The sequence below is a fragment of the Ciona intestinalis genome, chromosome 14, assembly GCF_000224145.3.
Source record: "Ciona intestinalis chromosome 14, KH, whole genome shotgun sequence".
Classification (NCBI taxonomy): domain Eukaryota; kingdom Metazoa; phylum Chordata; class Ascidiacea; order Phlebobranchia; family Cionidae; genus Ciona; species Ciona intestinalis.
The window spans coordinates 3,331,686-3,348,407 of NC_020179.2; the positions used below are offsets into that span (position 1 = coordinate 3,331,686).

General features: G+C 32.8%; 3 protein-coding genes across 5 annotated transcripts in view; all 3 read right to left on the reverse strand.

Annotated features, from left to right (window-relative positions):
- LOC100182029 (syntenin-1) overlaps positions 1-3,591 on the reverse strand; it is a 19,602-nt gene extending 16,011 nt beyond the window's left edge. For 2 of the 3 annotated variants that reach the window (XM_002128297.4, XM_026837518.1), the window contains exons 1-2: positions 3,578-3,589; positions 670-674 (exon numbers count right to left, since the gene is read on the reverse strand). The gene's annotated coding sequence lies outside the window, so the exon portion shown is untranslated. Of the gene's footprint in view, positions 1-669; positions 675-3,577 lie in introns of all 3 variants that reach the window. The other variant, XM_026837517.1, reaches the window with a different exon arrangement.
- Positions 1-14,993, reverse strand: part of LOC100177358 (THO complex subunit 2-like) — a 17,552-nt gene extending 2,559 nt beyond the window's left edge. Inside the window, exons 1-33 of the mRNA XM_002128545.3 lie at positions 14,882-14,993; positions 14,585-14,649; positions 14,289-14,380; positions 13,966-14,088; positions 13,529-13,650; positions 12,732-12,865; positions 12,163-12,332; positions 11,817-11,909; positions 11,383-11,523; positions 10,836-11,008; positions 10,432-10,627; positions 10,156-10,191; positions 9,427-9,557; positions 9,172-9,273; positions 8,671-8,755; positions 8,316-8,409; positions 7,910-7,990; positions 7,495-7,591; positions 6,999-7,116; positions 6,391-6,570; positions 5,867-6,031; positions 5,039-5,176; positions 4,630-4,767; positions 4,191-4,335; positions 3,718-3,875; positions 3,072-3,200; positions 2,537-2,677; positions 2,257-2,316; positions 1,882-1,997; positions 1,174-1,265; positions 812-872; positions 657-727; positions 162-287 (exon numbers count right to left, since the gene is read on the reverse strand). Coding sequence (XP_002128581.1) covers positions 162-287; positions 657-727; positions 812-872; positions 1,174-1,265; positions 1,882-1,997; positions 2,257-2,316; positions 2,537-2,677; positions 3,072-3,200; positions 3,718-3,875; positions 4,191-4,335; positions 4,630-4,767; positions 5,039-5,176; positions 5,867-6,031; positions 6,391-6,570; positions 6,999-7,116; positions 7,495-7,591; positions 7,910-7,990; positions 8,316-8,409; positions 8,671-8,755; positions 9,172-9,273; positions 9,427-9,557; positions 10,156-10,191; positions 10,432-10,627; positions 10,836-11,008; positions 11,383-11,523; positions 11,817-11,909; positions 12,163-12,332; positions 12,732-12,865; positions 13,529-13,650; positions 13,966-14,088; positions 14,289-14,380; positions 14,585-14,649; positions 14,882-14,955 — 3,847 coding nt within the window. The 5' untranslated portion in view covers positions 14,956-14,993. The remainder of the gene's footprint in view (positions 1-161; positions 288-656; positions 728-811; positions 873-1,173; positions 1,266-1,881; positions 1,998-2,256; positions 2,317-2,536; positions 2,678-3,071; positions 3,201-3,717; positions 3,876-4,190; positions 4,336-4,629; positions 4,768-5,038; positions 5,177-5,866; positions 6,032-6,390; positions 6,571-6,998; positions 7,117-7,494; positions 7,592-7,909; positions 7,991-8,315; positions 8,410-8,670; positions 8,756-9,171; positions 9,274-9,426; positions 9,558-10,155; positions 10,192-10,431; positions 10,628-10,835; positions 11,009-11,382; positions 11,524-11,816; positions 11,910-12,162; positions 12,333-12,731; positions 12,866-13,528; positions 13,651-13,965; positions 14,089-14,288; positions 14,381-14,584; positions 14,650-14,881) is intronic.
- On the reverse strand, positions 14,989-16,424 carry LOC100175019 (putative hydroxypyruvate isomerase). The gene has a single exon (XM_026837524.1). The coding sequence runs from the start codon at positions 16,262-16,264 to the stop codon at positions 15,485-15,487; it is 780 nt and encodes a 259-aa protein (XP_026693325.1). The 5' UTR covers positions 16,265-16,424; the 3' UTR covers positions 14,989-15,484.
- Positions 16,425-16,722: the final 298 nt, after the last annotated feature.

Genomic DNA, 16,722 nt, shown 5'->3' on the forward strand with positions numbered 1-16,722 from the left:
TCTAGTGACACATGTGTTTGTTCTAGCAGGAAAATTTCGAATGTCAACAGGTATAGAATGTATGAATAATTGAATATGCCATGCAATTTATTTGCATAGTTAACACATAAGTTTGAATAGGTGACAAAACTTTTTGTTTTTCAACAAGCATAAATAATCACCTCGTTCAGGAACAGACTTCGGAGTGGAACTGCTGCGTTTTTCGTTCATTTTCGTGAGACTTTGATGTCGTGATGATGAATCCAGGGAGCTCCTCTCTTTTGAACTACCACGGGATTTCGATTCACCTTCAAATAACATGTCATTTTGTCAGTATAATTGAAATTGTTATAGATATTTCTAAATACAAATGGAAATATATCCGGCATCATGGAAAAGTGGTGACAACAGTGGTTTTTAGACCAGAGGATATGGGTTTGAGGTTCGATGCCGCCACTATTGTGGCTTGTGGGCATATAAGTGCTTGGGCAAGGCACTTAACGGTAATTGCTCCAACCCAGTGGTCACTAATGGGCGGTCTAAATTGTCAAACTATAAAGAACAAGACAAAGTTTGTGCACTACTTTGCATCCCTGTAATGTTTAAAGTCAATTGAATTAAAAGACATCATTTGTATAACTTTTACTAAACACAGCAGAGTATTAGCATATGCTCACCTGCTGCTATAACCTTATCTTTGCTCTTGCCTCTGTTTGAATCACTTTTTGCCTCTGCCATTTTTTCCTTCCTAAAACCAGAATTGTTTTTGTAACCTTTGATTAGGAAGTGTGCTAATAATTTGATAATTAGAGATAGGTAAAATTTTTCCTACTTTTCCTCTGTTTTCCTTTTAGAGGGCTTCTCTTTGCTCTTCCCTCTCTCTTTGCTTTTATCTGTAAATTTATATATTTTAAATGAAATTTTTTATACATATTTTATTTTTTTAAGTTAAATTAAATAAAATGTTTTATATGAATTTTTTTATGTTTGGAAGAATTGCTGAAACAAGAGTAAGTGATAAAATACTAAAAAGGAAAAATATTTAAACTATTCTCTATAAAACTATAATGCATGCATTTCTTACTGTTTTTTAAGCAATTCTTAAGAATATAAAAATATACCTTTACAGTAACTAACAGTAACACTAGAGATAGTTACTGTAAGCAATATTCAAAAGTGATCACTTTTACATACCTGTTGTCTTGCTAGCTACAGGTTGAGGTTTCTTATGGAATTGGTGTTCAGGAATTAATGAAGGTTTTCTCATCTTTAACATGCCAGAGTAACTGTGGATATAAATGACATAAAATAACATTGTAGGATTCAATATTGAATGAAATGAATGTAACTTGCCTTATCCTCGCGTGGCCGGAATACGACAGTCATTAAAACACTAGTGTTTTGTTTCATACACCTAGTGCCAGCTTCGAGTTACCACATATGTAACTTTAATGTGTGTTTTTTTATATAGCTGACAATTTAGACAAGCTATCCGTGACCATTGGGTTGAAGCAATTGTCGTTAAGTGTCTTGCCCAAAGACACATAAGCCCACAATGGTAGCAGTGACAAGCTTTGAACTCATTACCTCCAGGTTAGAGGCAGGCGTGCTAACCACTGTGCTACAACTCCAAGCAAAACTGTCACATAAGCCTTATGTAACTTCATGATTTCATATATAGTAAGGTGGGGGAGATGGGACACTTTTTAATTTTATACCCACGTCCCATTTGGTAGTAAACAAAAAACATTCAAAGAATTAAAAAACCTTATCCCCACGACTCCCAAAGATCATTAATTGTTTAAAACACGATCAGGATACTTGTATTATTTGCTCAAGGTGTCCTGTCTTCCCCACCACCACCCTACTATGTTATAAAGCAAGTATATACTCTACACCCACCCCATAGCTAGGGCAAATAAGTCCGGCCGTTTTTCTTTTTCTTCCGTTCTTATTTTATCTATCCGTTTCTCCAATGCCCCAGCTAAGCTGTTAACTGCTGGGAAATGGGGAAGAATCTGGTGGAAACAAAACTTACTTAGTCAATTTAAAAACAATGTAACCATGGAACCACCCAGGGTTTTTTTTTGGGGGGGGGGTAGGAGGCCCCCTTTCTTTTGTAAAAAGAAACAATCAAAAAAATATATATTTTTGTTTTTATTTATTTTTCTATTTTTTTTTAAATTAAAATTTATTATATCCAGTTCTTTGTTTTTGTAGAGTTATTTCTCATTACACTAAGCTACAGAATACAAGGTGTAAGTCGGGAGGTTTTACCTTGGTAAGAATAATAAGTGCGTTACGGATCTGTGTATATTCCTTTGACTCCAAGCATACCTGTAAACATAATGTTAATTGTAAAAACATTTTACTTTAAATTACACAAAATTAGAAAGAATGTGTTACTAATGCAAGTTTTTTTTTATTTATGAATGATAAACTGCAAAAATTCTTAATGTAATATAATACATTAAAGAATGTCCAAAAGATTCAAATTTATTATCAAAAAATAATAAACAAACAAAAGTAATTTTTTTTTATTATATTGTTCTCTTACTACAAGTGCTTTTGTTAGTTTGTACTGCCACTTGTGGCAAACATGGCGAAAGTTTTCATAATCGAGTTGGTTTGCTTTGCTTGTTCCTTCAGCTGCTGTGGCTCGTAATACGGTAACGAAACCGGGAAAATCCCCACATTCCTAAAACGGAAATGGTGACTGTAAAACCAGACTACAATGACATATAAAATACATAGCATTTTGTTTTAAATATAAAGTATAAATTATGGATTAAATAAATATGTATGTCTGACCCATGGCAAGTAGTTAGTGCGCTTATAACCTAGAGGTTACGGGTTCAAGGCTCGTCGCTGCTACCATTGTGGGTGTATGAGTTCTCGAGCAAAACATGTAATGGCAATTGCTCCAACCCAGTGGTAACTAGCGGGTTGTTTAAATTGTTAGAATTGAGGAAACACACCCACAAAGCAGCATACATGGTAACTCATAAACTGGCATAAGGTGTATAAAACAAAAAGGAAAGCAAAATATTGCAACATTTCGCAAACTGTGTATATACTATTGGTAGAATTACCTTTTCATAATTTCCTTTACTGGCATGCCATTTTTTCACAATACCGAGCATTGTGCATAGGAACCTTCCATATCTGGATGCTTCATTCTCTGTGAGGCTTGCAACAGTGTATGAGATGTCAGAGAATACCTGGAGAAAATACGAGGTATATTTTAAAAAACATTGAGTAAAGATATTACTTAAATTGTAGCATTGTTTTAGAGAGGAAAAAAATAAAATTGAGAAAAAAAATTGAGGGACAAAATGTTAGGAAAAGTATTAAATATTACAAAAACAATACAAAAATATTTGCTAAATTATCATGTTAAGTTGTTTAAGCTAATATTTCAAAACAGAATCAAAGCAGTGAGGGAGGATCTCCCATTCATTACTATTAAAGCCCTTGTCGCCTACCTTCGGGGAAGCGACAGGCTTCAACATCTGGTGAGGTCCATATGGCAGCACCCTGGTTGTTGGGGTAATGAGCCAACTTTGGCTTAAATCTCAGGTCCTAAAGGGGTGCTCACTCACATAGAATAGTAAGTTTTGTAGCACCCTGGGTGTTGGGGGTAATAGGCCAATTCTGGCCTAAATCTCAGGTCCCATGGCATGCTGTAGGACCTCACCCATATGGAATAGAAACTTAACATCTATAGTCTACACTAACCCGGTCAAAGCATAGTAAGGTAGAGAAGTTGGGCGTCTTATGTTCATGCAGCATATGCACAAACTTTGCGCAGTACACAGCATCCAGAGGTGAAAAGATACTTCTTGGGAAGATGCAGAGTTGGAGGAATTTAGTGATTGTGTCGTTCTTTGTGGTTTCTTGGGAAAAAAAGGGTTGTTAAGGCAGTGATGCCAGATGTTTTTTAGATTAAAATTGATTGGGCAACAATGGGATAAATTTAAATATATCTTGGTTTGTTTTAACAATTTTTTCATTTGTAAAGGATGATACAAAAATTGGTAAGTAATGTTACAAATCATATGAATTAATGATACAAAATCAATGAAATATATTACAATATCATATTAATTAATGATATAATATTATATGAATTAGGGATACAAAATCATATGAATTTATTGAATTATGATATAAATCATGTGAAAGATGATTTAAATGATTGTAAAACTCACTTGCAAGAAACCATTGTTCCTTCTCGCATCTGAACCTCTCCCTGACTCTTCCATGATGATCTTCCTGCTTCTTCTGCTCCTCTTTAAGCTTCGAGATTAGATTCTCGCATCTTTCTTTCTCTCGCCTCTTTCTAGAGTCGCTCGACTAAAAAAGTTTTTTTTTGTTATAAAAAATGAAACAAAAAATGTGCTTTTTTAAAAACAGAATCTGCTGTAAATTTTATAAACTGTTAATCCAAGAATATGCATCTATAACAGTTTTGAAAAGCTGTTTTAGAATAAAACAAAACTAGGCAAATGAAAAATACATTATAACAACTAGGCAAAATTATTTTTCCAATTTTTTTTGTAATTTTTTACAATCCAAATTACAAATTTTTTTACAACACATAATTTTTTTTTCTAATTCCAAATTTTGTTTTTAATTTTTGCAACTCACCCCTTCTTGTTCAATGCCTTGTATCGTTTGCTTTAGTTTCATAATCTCTCGGTCGTATGCTGATGATGGGACCTCTATATCATATAATGTTAACGACCAGAACGTTGTGTAGAATCGTGGAGATATATCAAGCCATATCTGCATGGGGAAGTTTGAGCTATTTAGTAGAATGCAATGTTTACACAGCTAAAATTGTTAACTTTATTTTTTAAAGAGAAGTTATAAGCAATTTAAATATTTTGGAAAAAAAGTTCTAATTTTTCCTAATTTTTTGAAAAAAAAACTTTGTGTTCCAGTTTATGCTAAAATTTTCTGAAAAGAAACGTCAAAAATAAATAAGAACCGGACAGGTAACATTCTTTAAATATTATGTAAAACTTCAGTGATAAAGTGCAAAAACGAATATTACTTTATCTGAGTGCATCGAATGTACAAGTGATGAGATGGGCGTTACAACAGCATTAGATGCCGATATATAACGCTGGGCTTTGTCAGAAACTCCTTTCTGCTTGGATTTCTCTTGCTTGCGTAACTCATCATACTTGGTCTAAGTAATAACAATGTGTTGGAAACTTATATGATCGGGAATTTATTTGCCCTGTTTGATTTTTTTCAGTATAGGATAATATCCATATGATATATCCTTTATCCACTTAATATATTAGGACTTAAACACACTGGGTGTATTTTACACAATGTTTTAGTCATGTCTCGACAGAGAGCATGGTGTATTATATGTAGTGTTGTATTTATATAAAGATAGCACATTCAAACCTTTACATATATAGTAGGGAGGGGGAAGACAGGACACCTTCAACACATAATAACCAAATATCCTGATCGTGTTTTAAACAATTAATAACGGTCTATAGAAATTGTTTGGATACGGTTTTATAATTTTTTGAATGATCTTTGTTTACTACCAAATGGGCCGAAAAAAATAGAACCAAAAGGTGTCCCATCTTTCCCCACACTACTATTGCAAATAAAAATACAGCTAATACTTGAAAAGGAGCCTATTGTAGAGACGATGCTTATTGCTTGTTGTATATATTGTAAGGATTTAGTTTTGAATGCACGCAAAACACGAAAGAGAACGGAGGAAGAAGGCAAATGAAAAGGGACGTTTTGCACAAACACGCACACAGGAATAAGCGCTACACTATGCTATATACATACAGGTTGTACAATATTTTTTTAAAATTTACTAAAATTACATACATGTAATAACACTTACATTAATCTGGTGATAATACATTGGCCTTGAAAGGAAAAAAGCTACATCAGCGGGGGTGTGGAAATGAGAGGACAGAACGTCAATTGCAGGAAATCTTTTCAAATATTCTTCCGAACCAAGTTGAATAGAAAGAAAGTTTCCAAACTGGACCAAAGTGTCATGGCACTACAAATTGAAATAAGAATAAATATTTTAAACAAACACTAACTTTTATATAATAGTTAATTTGTTTAAGTTTTTGTAAAATTGTTGGAGTTCAATGAAAGAATGTTTAACTTGTTCACATGAAGCTTTATTTGTGTTTTTAGTTATTTTTATTTAAAAATGCAACTTGTTTATTCTCTCGTGATGGAGTAACAACAGTCGTTAAAACACGAGTGTTCTGTTTCATACACCCCATGCCCACTTACGAGTTACAATGTATGTAATTTGTGGTTGTTTATTTTTTTTAAGAATTTCTTTTTATTTTTGTGTAATATAACTTAGACAACTCATAAAAACTACTAGGTTAGAGCAATTCTAACCTGGTCTGTTAACTTTCCTACAAGTTTAAGATGAATGTCCTCTCCTTCATGGAAAACAATCCCTTGCCTCTGTTGAGCCATCAGAAGACACAGAGGAAGAGCAAGGTTTTGCTCCAGAAGAGCTTCTTTCAATCTGTTGGAAGATTTTTTCGTGTTCCGGATTTGCCCGAAGTAACCGCCCTGATTGGTGGAAATTTTTAATTAAAAATAACCTCAAAGCAGCAGTAATTTTGTGTCCAATACAAATTTGCTGTCTTATTTTAAAATATTTTAAAGTTTTCCAAAAACATAAATGATTCACACTCTTTCAGGTACAAAGCTACTAGAAAAATATATCATTCCAGTCTAGTTAGAATTTAAAAAACTTTAATAAAAACTGATCAAAATATCAAACAAGGCTAAAGAGTAAACTCTGGCCTAAAACTCAAGTCACATTCCAAGTTTCAGCATAGGACCTAACCCAGTAGCGCGGCCAGGGGGTTTTGTGGTCGCAACTCTACCCCCTCTGTTTAAAAAAAAAACGCAGTAAACTTCTTCTTTTTTAATTTTTTTAACCATATTATTTTTTTCCGGTTGTTGCACTAACACAGAACAACCACAAAACCAACCTCAGCTTTGAGTATTTCTCCACCAGCCAATGCCTCTAATTGGTCTGTGGTTATTTCCTCAGATATTTCAATACCAGACATCTTCTGAACAACTTCTTTCATAATAAGAAGATCAAGGCTGAAAAAATGATATATAAGTTAACAGTGCCATCAGAAATAGTCTTAAAATTGTTTTTTTTTGCGTAAATTTAGGGGTATCTGAGGTGACCTGTCACCCAATTTTTAAAACATAGTGGGACATCATGTTTTAGCATCCTAGTTTTAAACCTAAATCAGATTTTGTTTTGCTGTTAGGTGTCTATACAGAGTATATTGCACTCATCACATTAACCAATGAGGTTTCCAGTATTTTACAACTATGAGTGTAACTGTATTCTAACAAAGTTTTGCCGTACAATGTGTTATGTTTTAATAAATTGCTACGTGTTATCTTTTGTCATATAACATGTTTTTGTAAGATGACAGCATATAAACAATACACCCAACGTTTTCCTACCTTTTCCCTGCTTTGAGTTGGTTAGCCACATATTGCAGAAGTCCAGAAAGTTCGATTGTATATTTCTTAAAGATGGCTCCACAGAATGAAGCAAGACCTATGTGGAAAAATACAAGTATAATTACAGAAACAGGACCACAGCATAATTTTACATATTTGTTTACAGCAACCGTCCGCAAGTAAATTGTTTAAACATTTTAACTTATGGAACCCTGCCACTCAAAAAGAGTGTTGTTAATTGTTCGAAACCTGATCAGAAAAGTTGGGATTTAAGTGCTAACGGTATCCCATCTTATCCCACAGTACTATATATGATTTGTCTTATCGCATGTAGATGTGTGGCACCATTTTTCAGACCAGACACCCTGTTTAACAAGCAGCCAGCAACAGGTATATAAATAATGACATGACTTACTTTGTAGCCAGTTAGATATATTAGTATCATCGTGCTTCATTCTCTCTTTCTGTGGGTTGGCCAGCGCTTCAATAATGCAGACTATAAATATAAAGTATATATATGTCAACTGTATGAAATATAAATTGTTGGTAATTTTACGACAAACATTAGAGAGCAAATATCTGGGGAAATAAAATACTAGTAATTTTCTATTCTAAATGGGTGGGGTCCTGCTGGCATGTGTTGGGTCTTAGGATTTAGGCCAGAATTGGCTCATTACCCCGACACTCATGGTGCTACTACATGGACCTCACCAGATTTTGAAGTCTGCCAGTTTCCCAAAGGTAGGTGACTTAGGTAAAAAAAGGTAGGTGACCCAAAGGTAGGTGACTCCCAAAGGTAGGTGACTTGTAATTTAACTTACATGCTAATACATCATATGTGAGATTGGTCAGGTATTTAAGTGCATCGACTACAGGCATGATAAGATTGTCGTAGCGCTGAATCTGGGACAAAATCTGAAATAAAAACAATAAACTTAATACTTCATATAACAAATACATACAACTTAAAATATTGTTTAGAAAATGGAATATTTTTAATCATTTGTATTTAATGAGATATCTTAGTGATTTTTAATGGGTAAAATTATAAAAAAAAACGGTAAAAATTTACAAACTACAAAAATTAAATTATCTATATGGGCCTAAAAAAACTCAATACTAACATACAATGTTCTCACCAAATTTACATACACATAAACACTGGTATATACTTACACAGTCAAACAGAATGGTTGGGCTACTGTGACTTAATTTTCCCATTTGTCGGCCTGTCTGTTTTACATTCTCTTTCGTTAAGCGTCTAAAAACAAAGAATTTTAACATTATTCTAAATTTAATTCAATTTACTCAAGAAAATTTGTTGTTACATTGTAATCGAAGGATACCGGGTTCAAAGCTCGATATTGATACTTATAAAAAAAGGTGTATGTGTCCTTGGGAAAGACACTTAATGGACAATGTTACACCCAGTGCTCACTAAAGAATTGTAGCACCCTGGGTGTTGGGGTAATGTGCCAACTCCGGCCTAAATCTTAGGCCCAATGGCATGTCTTGCTGTAGGACCTCACCCATATAGAATAGAATGTGCATGTATAATGCTGGGGTAATGGGCCAACTCTGGACTAAAACTCAAGCCCCATATTATACCATGCTGTAGGACCTCACCCATATAGAATAGAACAAAAATTTAGAAAAAAAACAATATAAAATTATCACCTCATAATATATTTTGTTTTGTCGATAATTTGAGCTTTGGCGAGCAAAAGTTCCGGGTGTTTTTCATAAGCTTCATTTTTCCATTCACCATATAACCTGTACCTGTATATATGTATAATAGTCATATGTTTTTTGGAATTTTGAAATAAAATTCATTATTTTGTTAAAAACTTACATATCGATTTTAAATAATAAATCTTACTCAATATTTTTTCCAAATTATTTATTTTATTTTTATTTTTTGATGCAAGTTACCTAGTTTGATAAGGAAGAAGTTTAATCATCATCCAAATCTCTTCGGATGCTGCGGAGTTGCTGAGGAGGAGAGATAGAGATGGAAGGAGGACATTGCTGATCAATCCAAGAAACCCTCCATATATTGTTGTCTATATGAAGATCATCATTTAATTATCCTTGTGTGGTGGACGAGGGTTATACAACATCAGGATACAAATTATAAGGAAAAAAGTCGATTGAATAAAATTCCACAATGCTTTGCGAGAATTAGTGACATAAATCCTACTGACAACTCAAATTTACGCGATTATAACATAAATGTAACTTCGAAATTAACAATCTTTAGCGTTTGTAGGGGTAAGTTGTGCAAATTCACAAATATTTGGGATTAACATTGATAATTTGCGCCATAATACAAAATAATTAACATTTGGATTGTTTACTTTGGTCTAAATCCAGGATTGACCACACACTAGATTTCGGAGTGCTACACTGTAGAACCTAACCCACATAAAATAAAGGTAAATTGCCCTAATGTTTACTAAATGTTTTGTAGCACCCCGGGGGTTGGACTAATGGGCCAATTCTGGCCTAAACCTCAGGTCCTATGGCATTCTTCACTATAGGACCTCACCTAAATGAAATATAACACCACAACTGATTTAACAGGAGCATAATATCATGTTAAAAATGTCTTGTTACCCGTAGTATTATTTCATGCAATAAATGAAACACATGATAACTTACTGCTTTGTGTTGGTCTGTTGGATTCGCTGCATAGTACTAAAAATAAGAAAATAATTAATTTTAAATTGATGGTTTATACAATCTGTTTTTTCTTACTGCAAAGGTATTAAATGCGATATTTGTTTTTTTTTGATAAAACAATTTATTTTTTGTAAGCGAAAAATACAACTTTTAGATAAAGTAAAAAATTAAAACGGGCGAAAAAATATATTTTTAGAAAAAGTGAATAATAAAAAAACGGGAAAAAAAAATTTTTTGAAATAAGTGGAAAATTACCTGAGTAAAGAATGCTTTGCCAATTCTTGCCAGCTTGACTAGTAAGATGGGGTCTGTAGCAGCTTTGGGGCCAAGACGATACAGAAGAGAAAACACCCCATGGGTTAGGTGGGTGAAGTCAGATACTGGGGAGGGGGGTGAATGGTGGGGTTCAAAGGAGGTTGGGGTACATTTGTTACCCTTTATCTCGGCAACACTGAAAAAAGAAATACAATGTTACCACTAAAATTTTAAAATTTGTTCAAAATTTGCTGAATGTTTTTTAATATTCATTCAAATTTGGCAATTTTTTTTTAGTATTTTAAAATATACCAAAGACTTTAAGTTAACAAATGTTCAAAATTTTAAAATATTTTTTTAAAATTCTAGTCATTATTTTTAATCCTGAAAAACATTCCACTTACTTAATATACAAAGGGTCTATTATATAAGAAGCTAGATGACATAGAGCTTTTGCAATAGGTGGTTGAGCCACCATCTGTACATGATCAAATCGATCCATTAGTTCTTCAGCATGGCTCCAGTCACCAATCTTTAATAAAGCTTCGCACAAGCCAAATTTCTGGTTGTTTTGTTTCTGTTTAAAAAATAGAAAGAAAAATTGTGAGCAGTTTGGTTGGATTTTCATCATGATTCATGGGCACTGAAGAATCATGGGCAAAATATATGAGTTACTAATTTTCAAAATGTAGGGCATCTCATAAAGTAGAAAACAGATTCAAATACAAAATACTCACAAAATTTTTCACAAAACACTTTTAAAAAAATAACAATCACAAAATTATCATTATAAATCGTATCACTCATAAATATTTGCAGAAAAAATAACAACCAGAACCTTTTTTACTATTCTCACAAAAAAAAAATACTTAAACACTTAGGAAAAACTCTTAAAATTTAAAAAAGTACTGAGGAAAAAAAACTATTGGAAAACACTGAGGAAAAACTGACCACTTTTTTATGCTTTGTATCTTTTTCATCTGGTTTCTCAGCAGGATTAAGGAGCATCACAGTTGTCCTCCTCGCTTCTTCAGTTGATGTTTCAACGTACTTCGTCCATTCTTCTGTGATCATTGCATCACTTGGGAGCAACTGGTAAAAAATTGTTGGTTTATAAAAAAAAATCAAAAAAAATCTGTTATTAAAAAAAAAATTTTTTCAGAACAATACCAATCTATGATCATTGCATCACTTGGGAGCAACTGGTAAAACATTTTTGGTTTATAAAAAAAAACTTGAAATTAAATTTAAAAAAATCTGTTATTAAAAAAAAATAATTTTTAGGACAATACTAAAACCGCAAAGGGTATTAGAGAAAATGTATATAATATGGGTTTGTGGTAGTATAGGGTAAGTCTTGACAGTTTTATATATAAATTGCTTACATGAGGTAGCAGATCATCAAGACACACAAGATTATGTTGTATTAGAAGAGCTGCAACGTTGTATAAAGACTCAGGTGTCTGGCTACCACTTGTCTGTAAATTAAAATAATATTTTGCAATTTTGTATATCAGCATAATGAACTAAAGGACAGGCAGCCCTGTTCAATAGTTTGAAAAAGGAAAATTTGCCAAAAAAATATAATTTGAATAAAAAAAGGAAAATAATTTGATTAAAAAAAAAAATTATTTTTTTCAAAACTGATTTAACTTCTGTTTAAAAAGTTACTTACACGGTAAACACCTATATATGCATATAATTTGATTTTTATTACAAATCTATACAAACCTGATAGTGAGCAAATTTGAAGCCAAGTAAATGGCATAGAGTTGAGTTTTCACACAGTATGAGATAATTGTTCACAAGTGGAATGAACATCTGACGTGCAAACTCAGGGTAACATTCAAACGACTCAAGTATTAGGTCAAGAACACGATTAGGGTCAATATTGAAGCAACCTGAAAAAAAAAATTTATAAGAAAAAGAGACTGATTTGATTTAGTCAATTTAGGCAAAATATATTTATATATATATATCTTTTATAGAATTCAATTTGGGTTTTGATTTAGCCAATTTATAGGAAATATATATATGTCTTACAGAATACGGTCTGTAGACTTATTTCGGGTATTGGAATATGTATTCCATAGACAAGGAAAATAAGGAAATTAGCAGCGAAAAGGACATTAAAACACGCTTGCAGTATTAACTACTTTACTAAAATTGCTAAATGAAAGTGGCTGCCAAATTCAACACTTAACATTATATTCTATATGGGTGAGGTCCTTGGAATTTAAGCAAAAATTGGCTCTTTACCCCATACGTATAATGTATTATTATTATGATAGTTAAATTACCAATAAGACTTTTGATGTTTTGCAGCAAGTCAGCCGGAGAAACACGTTGTCCACTCAAATCTCCGAGTTCGACAGATAATTTGGAATATCCTTCCATTTCCTCTCGCAGAAGATTAAACTTTTGTTGTTTATAGCTGAATGTGAATTGTAACAAGATTTATTGTTTCCATTAGAAGTTTAACTTTCACTTTAAGTTTTTTTATTCTTCGCTACCTTAATCGTATAGACAAATACATTAATATTATTATATCCCACTGGTCACATGAAGGATGTACATAATTGCTTTGGGTGTTGGGGTAATGAGCGAAATCTGGACTAAATCTCAAGTCCTTGACAAGGAACTTTTTTAGAATAAAACAGATTTATATAAAGGTGGATTGTAACACATTTTCGATTTTATTATCAGTCTTGGGTGTCATGGTAGAATTTTCAGCACTGAATTTATCATTAAAAAATGGGACCAATTTGTTTCATAGAAAAACGCACCTAGCTATGCCTACCCTGCATTTTAAAAAGTTTGGTGCCTATGGATTCTACACACCATCCATATTTATAATTTTAAAGGTAGGGGTAGAAAATTAACACTGAAAAATATTGTGTATCATTCATAGGTGCCAAACTTTCAAAAATGCAGGGGAGGCAGGATAGGTAAACCCATTTTTACGAACCAAGTATAACTGAATTGTGATGTTTACTGATTAATGCAGTGCAGAAAAATCAAGAGTAGGCCTGCCCTCTGGCTACTCTTGTGAGAAGTCCTACTTAAAGACAATGGAAAGATTAAGAATGTTACTTACAATAAACGCGTTTTTGTTTTGATATATTTTTGTTGGAATAGCTTGGTACTGTTGATCAGCTTGAGTGACTCCAAAGTTTCCACATCTAATCTTTCTTTTAGTAAAGCAATACCAACTTCGTCCTATAAATAACAAGACAACAACAGTTAACAGCTAGCTTAATGGCAGACTAGCATATGAAGGTATTTAATATAACATTTTCTTTTTAAACAAAAAACACTTTTGCTGACTATTCTATTTTTATTTTATATGGATGAGGTCCTTATTAAGAAACTAGAATGATTTAGGACAGATTTGCACCATTACCCCAAGTCCCAACTGCTTGCATACTTCTAAATCGAAATACTCCCCATGCAACTAGCGTGTCCGAATTTTGCTGAATAATCGAATTTTTAGACTTTATGCATGTTTTTATGGCAAAATTGACAATAGCTCACCTTTAAAGTAGCAACAAGCGAAAGAAATTTTTCCCTGAGCTTTTTCTCGTCAAGCGCCACAAGTTCAATGTCAATCATCGAAAGGACGTCAACTACGGTTGAGCAGATTGCATTGTGGGTAGGCTGTAACATAGAAATGTAAAATATATTACGACATTATGTTTTAAATTTTTAATAATTTTTTTTGTTTTTTTTATTAAATTTTGTTATGGCATTTAGCTCAGAATAAAAGTGAGTACAAGGTAAACAAATTCTGTTACATTAATAAAACGCAGAAATGTAATGTATTGTGATTACAGTTTTTGTAATATATACATACAAACCTTTAATTCCGATATCACAGAAATGAGATGATCATGTTTCAACTTCCCAGCTATAACGTGATGAATACATTCGTATAGAACTCGTCGAATATCTAAAAATAGAAACACTGTAACATAACTGGATGATGTATTTTAACTTAATGTTGACAGTATAAAGGTTTTGGAAATATTCCAAAAATACGGTTTTTAAAGACACTAATCTGAATTGATACAAAATGTGCATTAAAATGGCAGATAACATGTATGGCACCATGTGTGCAACAATGGTATGTTATGTAAACATATTTAATTCTTACCTGGTATATCATTCTTCAATGTTCGTTTAGTTGGCTTGTCCATTGACTTTTTGCACAAAGCAATTCTGCGAGATAGGTAAAATGAGTTGTATAAAATAAAAATTGTATTACCACATTTGTGATTGCAACAACCACGCTTTTTAACTAACTCTTTTTTCCAAATCCATACTGTGTTTTACAAGTGTCATTTTACTGCTGAATACCTTCTCTTTTTTTCAATCAATAAAATCTTCGCACCACGCCATTGTTTTTGAATAAACAAATAAAAATTACGTTATGAAACATTTCAATACATACACTTCATTTTTTCCTGTCTTCTCCCATGCTTTGCATATTTCTAGCTTCACAATTTGTGGATTTCCCAAAGCCATGGTTATGATATTTAACACATAAATGTCCTATCCCTTGTGTGAAAGAAATTACAAAATTATACAAAAACTGCATAATAATTTATTACCTTTAACACTGATATTTAATGTATAGTCCTATGTTATTTAACACACATCCCAAAAAAATGTTTTTTTTCTAAGTTATGCAACAAAAATGTACAAAACTGAGTTGAATATAATATAAAGGATGTTAAACGAACAAAATATTGCACTTTCAATTTGGTGTTGAACTTTTTATGAAGCATATACAGGCTTTCAGCAAAAACACACAGATTTCTAGCAAAATGAATTTTACTGTCTTTACACTTTTTCTTGGTCAACGTAATACATAATTAAATATACATGACTAAAGTAATGCATAAATGTACATGACAATTTATCTAAAACATATAATCAAAATAAAAGGAGCTGCTGGCTTCACCACAGCACCAATTTACATGACAAATTATAAAAAATAATTACCAGATAAAAACAATTTCACTACTAAAGCACCAATTTTTAATGTGTTAATTTATCCCTGCATATAATCTTTAAACCATTGAACACTTTCCCGAGTGTTAGTACTCGGTTTATACTCCAAGCCTATCCAGCCATCATAACCTAAGGTTTCCAAAAGTGAAAATAAATAGGAAAAATTAATTTCTCCAGCTGTTGATGGTTCGCCACGGCCAGGGACTTGGCTGATTTGAATGTGTCCAATTTTCGGAAATAAATCAGTGATTTTTTTCGTTAAGTTACCTTCCATGATTTGCAAATGGAAAATATCCAGTTGATACATAATATTTGGTCGGTTAACCCGTTTTAAAATGTCTAACATTTGGTCAGTTGTGTTAAGGAAGTAGTCAGGCATCTTTTGGGTGTTAATTGGCTCTATTAGACCCATAATTCCATGCTCTTGTAATTTCTCAGCAGCATATTGTAGGTTACTGACGTACGTCTCACATGCCTGGTCCCTTGTCTGTTCTTTTCCAACGTTCCCAGCAACAATGTGAATTCTCTTGCAGTTTAATGCATTAGCGTACAATATTGCTTGCTCTAACTCTTTCTTGAACCCAGCAACGTTATTTGAATTTGCGGCATTTCCTAGCGATTTGGCGCACCCTGAATTGATCAAAATTTGCTCCAAATTTGCCTGGGTCTTGGCGGCGACGACATCTTCTAGTTTATGGTCATACGGCCAGGCGCATTCAACACCTTTAAAACCATCTTGTGCAGCCAATTTAAAACGTTCTAAAAACTCAGCTTCGCTATACATCCAAGATACATTGGAACAAAACTTTAATTTTCCCATTGTTCTAAATAATCCTTTTAAATTTTACCGTCTATCCACAAATACACGCCGCCGCGCTTTCAAATCCTTTCGGTAAACAGTACTACAGGAAGTTTTTAGTACAACTCCACGAACATACTTTTTCTCAACGTCTTTTACTATCAATTTTCTGTCCTGGCAAATGCTAAGACATTTTCTAGTCGTTTGTTACACAAAGTGCCAACTGTCAATTTAACCTATAATATTTACATATACAATATTATAAACTAAACACCTAGGTATATGATTCAGAGCAACAGTCTAGAACTTTCTCAAAAGTTTTTAAGATTCTTCACACAACAGATGCAGATTATTTCACACAATTATCCAAAACTAGTTCACACATACAGTTTCCCATTTTCGGGAAAACATTGTTTCGTTTTCAAATCAGTATATCTTCATTTCTTTAAATTTACTGCGTTTCTATAACATGCTATAAC

Excerpts from the sequence above, each read along its gene's own strand:
- LOC100175019 (XM_026837524.1), bottom strand. The coding sequence starts at position 16,264 with ATGGGAAAATTAAAGTTTTGTTCCAATGTATCTTGGATGTATAGCGAA.